This window comes from Paramisgurnus dabryanus, chromosome 18 (assembly GCF_030506205.2).
Source record: "Paramisgurnus dabryanus chromosome 18, PD_genome_1.1, whole genome shotgun sequence".
Classification (NCBI taxonomy): domain Eukaryota; kingdom Metazoa; phylum Chordata; class Actinopteri; order Cypriniformes; family Cobitidae; genus Paramisgurnus; species Paramisgurnus dabryanus.
In genome coordinates, this window is record NC_133354.1 from 31,911,452 (window position 1) to 31,924,236 (window position 12,785).

The following is a 12,785-nucleotide window of genomic DNA, read 5'->3' on the forward strand; positions in this document are numbered from 1 at the left end:
TGTTTGCTTTATTTAATGCTCTTTTCTAAACATAACAAGTGGCGACGAGGATGTTAGGATGGCTTTACTTTCCCTACAACCTCCTACAGCGTTCCTGGAGTGCCCAGGTGAACCGAAACTTTCCTTTGATGCATGGGAAAAGTTGTTTGCTAATTACTTGCTTGCTATCGGTGGCGAAGAGTTTTCGACCGAGCGGAAAAGAGCGCTGCTAATACATTGCTTAGGAACAGAAGGACAACGAATCTACAATACACTGCCTCTTACAGCTGATACTTACGATGGGTCCCTACAAGCGCTGAAACAATTCTTTTCTCCGAAGCTGAATGTTGTCTCCGAGAGATATCGCTTCAGACAACGTGCTCAAGCCGTGGGCGAGTCCACTGATCATTACGTCGCATCACTCCGTGAGTTAGTGAAAACATGTGCATTTGGAAATATTGAGCATGAAATGATTCGAGATCAGATTGTAGAAAAAACGTGCATGCCCAGAATTCGCGAAAGACTGCTATTAGAGCCGGATTTAACCCTTGAAAAGACGCTGACTATTGCTAGACAAATTGAAGCTGCAGTTGCAGACGCTAAAGTCATTGCTGAAGGAGATTCAAAGCAAATAGCAGTAATTCAAAAGCATGAAAAGACACGGATGCACAACAATAAACCAAGGTTCAAACCAAAAGAGGATAAACGTGTGAAAGGACATCAGCATTGTTACCGTTGTGGATCTGCTAACCACCTGGCTAATGATAAATCCTGCCCTGCTAAAGACTGCAAATGTAGAACATGCGGGAAAGTCTGACATTTCTCAAAAGTGTGCAAGACTGCAACAAGGTCAGTAAACGAAGTATCCTTACCTGAAGTAACAGTACTCTGCGTGAATGACTGCCATACTGATGATGGAGCTCCAGTCGGTACTTTTACTATTGCTACGTCCACATCTCCTATACAGACCTGCACTGTTAAGATGATGGTAGACACGGGTTCGGGAGCATCGATCCTGCCGGAGCATATATTCAAAGAATATTTCAGTTCATGTATTCTGTCTGCTCCAAAAGTGAAACTGCTGACATATTCAAAGGAAAACATACCTCTGTATGGATATCTGAAACTGAAGGTGACATACTATGGAATGACGGCAGATGGTGAGTTTAACATTGTGAAATCTGGAACACCTCTCATTGGACGTGACTTATGCAAAGCACTGGACATTGAAATTAAAGGTGGACGTTTAATTGAACCTGCTACACACTGTGCATTGCTTCAACCGTCAGACACTACACATACTTCAGCTACCAGTTCTGTTTCCATACCTACCGTTGTTGGATATGGGTGCGCCAAAAACTTCATACACAGAGTGAAAATTCGTCCTGAAGTTAAGCCGGTACAGCAAAAACTCAGACATTTACCCCTGTCTGTGCGAGCAGCAGTATCAGACGAACTTAAAGTGCTAGAAGAGAATGGCATAATTGAGAAAATTGATTCATCTGAGTGGGTTTCTCCCATTGTGGTTACCAAACGAAAGAACAACACCATTCGTATGTGCGTCGACCTACGTGAACCAAATAAAGCTGTCGTACAAGATAGTCATCCATTACCGCTGATCGAAGATTTACTGGCTGAGCTACATGGATCTGTGATGTTTTCCTCGCTTGACCTCAAAAATGCATATTACCAAGTTCCACTACATGAGGAGAGCAGAGGACTAACTGCTTTTATCACACATGAAGGCCTTTACCATTTCTGTAGGGTACCATATGGACTTTGTTCAGCTCCGTCTGCTTTTCAACGAATGATGACAATGATTTTGAAAGGACTTGATGGTGTTCAATGTTACTTGGATGATGTGATTGTTCATGGTGTGTCTGAAGCCAACCATAATGCAAACCTCAAAGCTGTTCTGAAAAGGATTAATGAAGCTGGTCTACAACTGAATGCAGACAAGTGTAAGTTCAACTTGACGACACTAAGCTTTCTTGGGTACAAACTTTCAGTTGACGGCTTACATCCAGATGACGCCCATACCAATGCAATTACGAATGCACCCCCTCCTACTGATGCAGCTACGTTAAGATCATTTTTGGGGCTCAGTGCCTGGTACAGCAAGTTTGTTCCTGCTTACGCTACTCTGGTTGAGCCAATGAGAGCTTTACTTCGTAAAGATTGTGAATTCAAATGGACTACTGCAACTCAAGAGAGTTTTGATCGAGTCAAACAGGCCATTGTGGAAAGTCCTGCTCTTTCCTTATTCAACCCCAACCACCGCACAATACTTTCCTGTGACGCTTCAGACTATAGGTGCTGTCTTAACCCAGCTAGATGACACAGGAACAGAAAGAACTATCGCTTTCGCTTCACGCTCCTTATCCGATGCTGAAAGAAAATACTCGAAAAGGAAGCACTGTCATGTGTTTGGGCTGCAGAGAAATGGCGTACGTGGCTATGGGGAAGAAGATTCCTGTTACGCACTGATCATCAAGCGCTTACAACGCTCTTGACAAGTAAAGGGAATAATCGTGCTGGATTACGCATTGCCAGATGGTCTGCCCGCTTACTGGAGTTTGACTACGATGTTCAATACAGACTAGGGGTGACCCCGAATAGTCGAAGATTCGATGCATCGATAGCAGAAGCCTGATTCGACTACCAATCTCATAGTCGAATCGTCGCAGATGTGTTATGAAATGAGGATCATTTAATTTTGGCCGTATGGGTGCACACATTATCTGATTTCACATATAACAGCTTTCTCACAATATATTAATATACTGCATATTATGATAATGCTGCAAATAATATGTGAAGTAGCAGCTTTCAATAAATATTTTTAAAATGCGTTAATAAATCCAACAACCCCTGTGACCGGACTTCACGTCCATAAGAGGTCTCTATGTTATTAAAGCCTTGCCTCTTTGTTTCGACATTTAAAAGACAAAGCTGGCAAATTAAACTACGTCTTTCGTTTTTTTAATAATTTCTATATTTTATTTTATTTATAAATCACTTTGGGTTATCTGATTTAACTATTTGGCTTGTGTTTTGTTTCCGTGCACTTGAGGCATTTTGCATATTTGTTCTGCACTTTGTTACTTCTGACCTTATTTTATTAAAAAAAATTGTATTTATTATAAACGTAAATTCCGATCTAATTTAAGTATGTAAATTTTGGATAGCTTTTCGTTGTATCGATGTTGCGCTATTGCGTGCTGGCCATGCTTGCGCATGTAATTTAGCCGAACGGTTAGGTGCTCTGCGTCTCATATTTAGGAGTTCATCAAACTAAACATTAAAAAACGGATGTTTTTCGACGAGTATAAGTTTTTAAAATGTATTTAAAACAGAGTGGTTATATTGTCTATCTTAAAGTTAAACTATAAAACAGGTAAGCCGTTTTTTTTATTTCGGTGATGAAACGGAAACTAGTATCTGCACCGAACCTATTTCTGCCTGACACGAATGTCTGTCTTGTGATTTAATATTATGGTCAGTCGGTGTTCACTTTCAAATTATAGCAAAGAGATTCCTGAAATAAATAATATCATCCGGTCTTTCTGTATCTAAAGTGAATACAGAGATGATCAAAGTCAAAGCAAGCAAGCAGGTATTTCTGTGCTAAATAATAACGCGTAGTGTCTATATAATCATTAATTTCAGTGTTTTTCTTGTTATAAATTAACGTTTAATGAATTGTAAATAAAGATTAGTTTTTATCATTTACAGTCACAATCACAAATTATTTGTCATTTCTCATTTGTCAGGTTTTTTTGGTCATGACGATTTTGACGCGCTATCTCCAAATTAAATAAAAACACGTAATTGTAGCCGGAGTTTCCAAGGCAGGAATACCTTTGTTATTTTTTTAGGTTTAGTTATCAAAATGTATTTTTGTGTGATGGTCTGTAGATCGTGGCTTTAAAATGTTATGAGGAATAATTAAACAAATGTTGCCTTACATTTTACCTTAAAAAAAAAAAATATAAATGCATCGTCAGTTTTGTCTTCGTTTATTACTTGAAAGACAGTTTTGGTCACTTTATCAGACAGTTGTTTATGTGTGCTGTTTGTGAAAGAAAATAAAAGTTACCAATTTGTACCTGGTCTGGCCCCCTCCCAACCCATGCATACAAACATAGATGATTCGACTATCGGTCGACTATGGAAAGATTCGAAAATTCTGATTCGAATATGTAAATCCTTAGTCGAGGACACCCCTAATACAGACCGGGTTCACTGAACAGTGTGGCTGACTGCTTATCAAGACTGCCTTTGGAAAATACTGAGCAGGATTTCACGGAAACTCTTGAGTCTGTTGCTATGATTTCATTTTCACATAATGCAATCTCCAAAGATGAGTTCCAGTCTGCCTGCAATGAATGCCCTGTACTTACTAAACTACGTACATACCTGGAAACGCGATAGCCAAAACACAAGAAGGATGTTGACTCAGACATGCAAGTGTACTTTTCTATTCGACATGAGCTTTCAGTTGTTGATGGATGTCTTGTCAGAGGAACACACCGTCTCGTAGTACCCGAGTCATTACAGAAAAAACTCATTGATCTTGCTCATGAATCGCACCAAGGAATAGTTCGTACAAAGCAAAGATTGAGACAACTATATTGGTGGCCAAAGATGGATAGCCAAACAGAAACTTTCATACGTACATGTCATACCTGCAACCAAAATGACAAGTCAGCTGTTACTCATGATGCACCACTTAACCCAGTTGAATTACCTTCTGCTGCCTGGGATAAAGTCTCCATTGATATTGTCGGTCCATTCGACACTGCACCTCCAGACTGTAGGTATGCAATAACTCTCGTGGATTACTTTAGCAAATGGCCGGAAATTGCTTTTGCTTCCAAAGTTGATACATCTGCTGTTATACAGTTCTTGTCTACAGTGTTTGCACGAGAGGGAAATCCTAAAGACTTGATTTCAGATAACGGACCGCAATTTATCTCCGCTGAGTTTGCTCAATTCTTGTCAGAAAGGAACATACGGCACTGCAAATCTGCTGTTTATTACCCTCGCGCAAATGGAGAAGTTGAAAGATTTAACAGAGTGTTGAAGGATTGCTTACAAACTGCATCAATCCAAGGAAAACCATGGAAAGTTTTCACTCAAGCATTCTTGATGGATTATCGGAGTAGGCCTCATGCTACAACAGGTGTAACACCATCTGAATTGCTTCATGGTAGATGGATGAGAACTAAGTTACAAGTTATGGACTTTGAGATGAAGAAAACCGACAACAGAATGGTACGTGAACGTGTGAAAAGAATACAAGACAAGGTGAAGAAGTACACGGATAACAGACGACATGCTAAAATCTCCAGATTCCAACCAGGCGATCTTGTTCGAGTTAAGAAGCCATGGATGGTGAAAAAAGGTGATCAAAAGTTCACAAGGCCAAAGTCTGTTGTACAAAAGAAAGGCGCAGATTCCTACTTACTTGATGATGGTAGAGTATGGAATGCCTCACGCTTGGCTGAACTGCCGAACTTAAGTGACAATGTTACTCCTGCTGAGGTTGAACATGACGCTCCGCCAAGTCCACTGAGTAGAGCTGTTCGAGTGAAACAAAAACCTGTTTGGACAAAGGACTATGTGTTACATATGTAGAGAATATAGAGTTATTGAGTTAACTATGTGGGTGTTTAAATGCATAATGCTTGATTCATAGTACATGGTAATTCTTAATCCATGTTGTTATTGTTCTTATTAGGATGTATTCTTTAAAAAAAAAAAAAGGGAAAAGATGTTGTGTTCTGTACTTACCTTATTGATGCATTACTCCTGCCTCAGGGTGGCGATGTAGAGAAGCATGTGATATGTGATGCCTGAAAAGGATGGAGATGAGGAAGTGAAAGTAAACTGATCGTAATAGTGGCTGTGGTGTCATGTTTGCTTTATTTAATGCTCTTTTCTAAACATAACAAAAGTCTCACCTTTCAAATCATCTCTTCCTTCTAGTTAATTTATAGCATCAAATAAACATGAATGACCATGAGAAGGAATGTTGTTTTAACCGCGGAAAGGCGTCAGTACCCTCCGCTTTTCAAGTTCAAATCCTCCCATGCTAATCTACTAACTCTCTTGAACGCACATTCACTGCTAGTTGTCTTGGTGTTAATTTTAAAGAAACGTAGAGCAAGTAGCTAATCAGTGTCCAGTTTATTCAAACCCCGGTAGAGCACTGTGCAGCGCGTCTGCGGAGAGCGTTTGCTGCGCGTGGCCATTGTGCTTTTACACCGGCTGCGTTTAATGACAATCTCAAGTTCACATTACTTTCTTTTACCTGCGCTTTTTTTTTAACAAAACACTTGGCATCACATTCATGATTTTATGGTAAAATGACACTTTCCCGTCAATCCACGAGCATTTAAACGAGCAAAACGCCCCCCACTGACGGTTATGTGACGAACCGTCATCACCAATTCTGAAACCGGCACACCCCTATGTACAGCAATATAAATGGTCATTTTAAGACACTTCACAATAAGATTTGTACTGTCAATACATTATGTCAAAAATCATTGTAGATTGTAAGTTGAAAACTTAATTCTGTGCTGTGTTTACCATCGAATTTGGACTAATACTGTAATATCAATATGACTAACAATTTCGTTTTGAACATCACATATAAACTTACATAATGAAATAAACGATGTCATCAAACGCAACATTTATAAGACTTGATTACCTTACCTGATTTCTCGTTCGCGTCTGATTGATGGCCATCAGTGGTTGAGTTAAAGACTACAAATCCCATAATTCCACGCTGCTTCAGAGCGTCAGTAAACAACATCATTGTTATAGTTTGATCTGGCGCCATCTAGCGGCGAAATAATACAAACTGCATCTTTAATGCAAGGAGCATATGTTTGGCCAATCTCAATTTTCTTCTTGTTTGACCTATGTAATAATGTCCAGATTTCTTCCACTAACTTATGCTACATATGAATTACAATTAATGAAGGACCCAGCAGGGGCGTCGCTAGACCACTTTTACTGGGGCACGTGCCCCAGTGTAAATCTGCTGTGCCCCAGTATTAATCCTAAGTTTCAGTTTTAATAATAAACTTTATTTTTTATGGTTTTTATTTACATTAACAATCGCGGCAAAACCGTGTATATGGTGCAACGCAGACGCAGTAATCTAATTTACGCTTGTAAAAGATGCAATCGCACTCTAACTGCAAAGTTACATAGTGACGTATGCACGTAGATCCATGACCGCGGCACCGCGCGCGTCTGTGTGTTTCCCAAATGCATCATGCAGCCGCACACACTGAAGTTCATGTGATAGCAGTCGACTGACGGTAGGATAAAGCATAATGAAACTAATGTACGTTTCTAAATTATATTGAGAATCTTGTTTTGACTTTTTATTGGCTCCTGTAGATGGACATCAGAAAGTTTTTTGTGAAAAGCAGGGAGAAGAAAGCAGAAAGTAAAGATGATGAGTTTGAGGGAGGTAAGACTTCATAAAAAACTACATCCTCAAAAGTAAGTTCTTAGTTAACTAGAGCTGGGTAGGCAAAATACAGCTCAGGTGAATATACACGTGTATTTTAGTGTTTTTTATATAACAGTGTATATTAACTCTTTCCCTGCCAGCGTTTTTTTTTTTTAAGTTGCCAGCCAGCACCAGCACTTTTCATGATTTTCACAAAAGTTTAATGCCTTACAGAAAATGTTCTTCTTTAAGTATATAAACAAACAATATATCAAATGAAAGAACAGACCCTCGGCTTTCAAACAAAAAACCGTTTCATCCTACCTTCATAAGTTCTCTTTTTATCACCTCTCAAATATGGGTAGGTTTCTTCAAAAATAAGAGATAATTCCATTTTTGTGAAGGACTTTTGATAGATCAGATGCAGAGCGATCTTTAAAACATACACGTTCTTTCACGTGAGGCGCTACTTCCGGGTTCTATACGTTGCGGAAGTGCGCCACCTGGTGGATAATAGCGGTATTTCGGAAAGCCAGGAATTGTCCTTGGCAGGGAAGTGTTTTCTCTTAATTTAGAAGTTATCTCTTCTATGGCAGGGAAAGAATTAATAAAAATAGTTTTTTACAGCATAGGATTAAACTCAATTTAGAATAAATTCAAGGCATAAATTGCCATGCACATCACTTACAGTATGAAAAATAAACTATTATTTATGGTTACAATAGAAAGACAATGGTACATTTTGTGTTTTTAATTATTATTTTTTTACAAATAAAACCAAAACATCTGTCCATGCTATAGTTAAACCATGCTTAATGATCATAAGAGACAGATGTGGTAACATTTATTCTATCCAGTAGCAGTTGAATAATGCCGTTTATAGACTTTACAGAGGTTTTTCTCAGATCATGATGCATTTTCAGCTGTAGGTGAAAGTGAAGGAAGAGAGATGGAGCTGGATGAACAGTCTGAAGTAGACCAAAGCGAGAGAGTGGAGAAGGACAGGCAAGAGACAGACGAAAGACAGGAGAACCACGAAGACGACAATGAGGGAGAGATTAGCACAGTGGCAGCAGAGAACATTAGAATAGGGGCAAGGGCAAAAACTACAGGTCACAATAAAGAGGGTAAAATTAGTGACCTTGGAGAAAAACTTTGTGGCCCAAAACAGGCTAAATTGTCCCAATATCCTCAGCACAACTATGGGTTAAAAAAGCGATCTTTTAATTCGAAGTGGTTTGAAAGTTTTCCCTGGCTGGAATATTCTATATCTAAAGATGCAGCTTTTTGTTTTTCATGTAGGATGTTTGGTAAAAATGTGAAACATGACACCTTTGTTAGCACTGGCTTAACAAATTGGAAAAAAGCTCTAGATCTCTTTAGAGAGCATGAGAAAGCACCTGCCCATAAAGCAAGCATGCTTTCATGGCATAGCTTTAAATCCAATGCTGCTCATGGCACAGTAATTGAACAGTTGCACTCAGCAAATGAATCTGAAATAAAAGACAGACGGGAGTACCTTACCCGTATTGTTGCTGTGACACAATTCCTGGCCAAGCAAAATATTCCCTTCCGTGGTCATGAAGAAGGAAGCTCCAGCCACAACCAGGGGAATTTTCTGGAGTGTCTGAATCTCTTAAAACAGTTTGACCCGTTTTTGCAGTCCTATTCAGCCCGTTCAAACAGCACTTATTTATCACCTGCATCTCAAAATGAGATAATTGAAAGTTGTGCTGAAGAGGTTACAGCAAATATTGTAAGGGAGGTAAAAGAGGCAGGGATGTTTTCAGTTATGGCAGATGAAGCCAGAGATGGGAATACTGAGCAGTTGGCCATATGTGTCCGCTATGTTGCAGAAAGTGTAGTGAAGGAGTGCTTGCTTGCAATGAAAACTCTTAAGAATTTGATGCAGAATGCATTACTACTGCTATAGAAGAGGAGCTAGTGTTTCATGGTCTAGATAAGCTTAAGTGTGTAGCACAGTCATATGATGGCGCGGCAGTTATGAGTGGGGCTGTTGGTGGCGTACAAGCAAGATTTAAGGCAAACCATCCAGAGGCCGTTTATGTGCATTGCTATGCACATCAACTTAACCTAGTTTTATGTCATACTTGTCAGGCCATACCGGAGGCCAAGGATCTCTTTGACCTGCTTCAGAGTGTGAACTCATTTTTTAGTGTTTCACTTGTAAATCATCAAAAATTCAAAGATGTTCAAAATCAACTGGGGTTACAGCCATCCGAACTTGTGCAGCTTTCAAAGACTCGATGGTCAAGTCAGCTGCGGTCTGTTAATGCTATCTTTAAGAATCTCCCTGCAGTTCTTCAGTGTCTTTCCAGCATCAACAACTCCATGGCAGTAGGGCTTCATGCCAAACTTAGCAGATTTTCCACAATTTACCTACTGATGATGTTCAAAAATTTTATTTCTGTAACTGAGAATCTGCACATATATTTGCAGAGTGAAACAATAGACCTTGCTAAAGCTGCTGAGTACAAAGGAGCTGTGTGTGACACTTTAAGGCAGATGCGCACATATGAGAAAGCTGCTATGCTGTATGACACTGTCAGGACCATTTGTGCAGCTAATCAGATTCCAGAGCCATGTACTGCTACTAGACAAAGGCAGAAGCAGAAACGCATGGATGTTTATGTAGTGGACTCTAGTTGTGGAACAGTAAGTGACCTCAGTGATGCAGAGAAGCTAAAAAGGAACCTGTATCTACCCTGCCTTGACAGAATGGTTGGTGAGATGGATCAACGTTTTTCATCTCTTAATGAACAAATTTTGAAAGGTCTTCAGGCCTGTAATCCTGGATCAGATAGCTTTCTTTGTGTGGAGCATCTCAGAGGCCTTGCAGATCATTACAATGTGGATCTAAGAACAGAGGAGGTTTTAGTGGCTAAAAACTATCTGGCTCACAAAAAGGAAAGCCTTTCCATTAAAGATATACAATGTGTTTTCAACTTGCTGGATAAAGTTATGTTCCCAAGCTTGACACAGGTTATGCAGATCTCTCTGACAATTCCAGTCAATAGCTGTAGTTGTGAACGGTCATTCAGTGTGCTGAGACGGCTCCACACATGGCTGAGGTGCACAATGGGACAAGACAGGCTTCACCATCTTGCTGTCTTGTCGGTTGAAAGGGAAGAACTTTGTAAATTGAGTCAGAGTCAGGTGATTGACCGTTTTGCCAAAATGAAGAATAGGCGGTACAGTTTAATGCTCAAAAACTAAGTTTGGATTTAGCTGCAAAGTGGGAGAATACCTTGTTTTTTTTCTTTATTTTAACTTGCAGCCAAGTTGAAATTTTGTAAATCTTGAAAAATATTTAATTATTTGTTATTATAATTTTGTAGAATGTAATGTAGAAGAATGCAAAAATGCAGTAGAATTTTTTCTCTCTGCTTTTATTTTTTATACATGCATGTTATTTATGCATACAACATGTTATTAATGTTCTTGTTAAATATGTTGAGGATAATTTAATAAATATGTTTACATACATGTTTGCCTTTCTCAGTACTTGCAGTGTAGGAATAGTGGGTTAAGCAAGGTAAATGTGTATAGTGTATTGTGCACACTTCTTGCACGGAGCAGTTTTTCAAGAAACAAATGATAGAAAAAATATTGGGGGGCCTGTGCCCCAGTAGAGCTTCATGTCTAGAAACGCCCCTGGGACCCAGTTAGGTACACTTGGTACACAGATGGTTATAAGCATTATAACATAGTAAAACTGAAAACTTTTATTAATGTGTTTTCTGTTTTAGCATATTCATTGAGTTAACCGTGGATGTTTATCCAATGCAAGGCTGGGTCAAACCACTAAAACACGTGGATCAGTTTTTTCTATTTAAGGCCTTTACACTTAACAACAGGAGTACCACCTTTTAATATATTGTTGTTCACCTCTCATATATCCAAGTGGCTACACGTTAGTGTACTGTCAGTTATCATGTTTTGGAATTTCTCATGTTTTTATATGCATTATTTATTTTAAGATCATCTGAGGTTATCAGTAAACAAAGCAATCTGTGGTGTAATTGGAACTTTTGGTATGGCTTTGGTAAATGGTTATTGGTCAAAGCTGTTCATGGGTCCTTGACATTCCTTTTGTTTTAGCTAGTATGCATAGAATTTACAAAAATCATTAATTCATTTTTTATTTACTTTGGTACTGTTTTCACAAGTAAGGTGTACATTTTCAAAACTCTTAGTACAAAAATCCAAACTGATCACACTTGTAACACAGCTAGTCATTCTTTCAAACCCTGATGTAATACTTTCAGTCAGTTGCACATGTTTTCAGTTCACATAATCATTGTTTCAAACACAAGATTATTGTTATATGTAATAAGACCATTTGGTTTAATCACCGAAACACAACAGTGTGATCTTCTTTCAGTTTAGTACTTTTAACAATCAGTTCATCCAACAGCAAACAATGCAAGATAGATGTTTCAAATCGGTCTTAGAAGTGCAGTACTTATAGTACTACAGTACTATAAAAGACAGATTACACCGTTTCACATTAGGTAATACACTTACATTACCCAACATTTACATAATCTGTCATTTTCAAAATATCCATCCTATGTAATCAAGTAAAGAATCAATGAAGACATCCTCTACAATCATTTGGGCAAATTAGTTTTTATTTTTCAGATATAATTGTAACATAGATCTACTTTCTATAATGTAACTAATTGAGAACAAAACATAACATTTAGTGCACACATTACATTAATTTGGATCAAGCCTGTCTTGAGCATTTGGTCATAGATTCTTGTCATTGAATGTTATCATTGTTCAAGCACCTTGAAAAAACCTTTTAAACTCTTGCTGGTCGGTCAGCACATCCACCGTTATGGGGTTTTCAGTCCATTTTTAAGCATGGAAAGGAGTATACCGGCAATAGATATGTGTGACTACAGTAACATCTCAAGTACTACAGTTTTTTTTATTCGCTTTGGTACTATTTTCACAAGTAAGGTGTACATTTTCAAAACTCTTAGTACAAAAATCCAAACTGATCACACTTGTAACGCAGCTAGTCATTCTTTCAAAACTGGATGTAATGCTTTCAGTAAGTTGCACATGTTTTCAGTCCACATAATCATTGTTTCAAATGCAAGATTATTGTAATATGTAATGAGAACATTTGGTTTAATCACCGAAACACAACGGTATGATCTTCTTTCAGTTTAGTACTTTTAACAATCAGTTCATCCAACAGCAAACAATGCAAGATACATGTTTCAAATCAGCCTTAAAAGTGCTGAAATTAATATGCTACAGTACAAAAAAATACATTTTACACAGTTTCACA

General features: G+C 38.5%; 2 protein-coding genes across 3 annotated transcripts in view; both read left to right on the plus strand.

The window, feature by feature from the left end:
• Window positions 1-12,785, plus strand: part of LOC135776752 (organic cation/carnitine transporter 2-like) — a 147,758-nt gene that overhangs the window by 100,400 nt on the left and 34,573 nt on the right. The gene's annotated exons all lie outside the window — the stretch shown is intronic.
• On the plus strand, window positions 7,100-10,711 carry LOC141280996 (zinc finger MYM-type protein 1-like). Of its 2 annotated transcripts, none has more exons than XM_073812538.1 (2): window positions 7,100-7,319; window positions 7,402-10,711. In XM_073812538.1, exon 2 carries the CDS (start codon window positions 9,461-9,463, stop codon window positions 10,691-10,693), a length of 1,233 nt encoding a protein of 410 aa, XP_073668639.1. In that variant the 5' UTR covers window positions 7,100-7,319; window positions 7,402-9,460; the 3' UTR covers window positions 10,694-10,711. Both variants share the same exon structure in this region, with proteins under 2 accessions (XP_073668639.1, XP_073668640.1).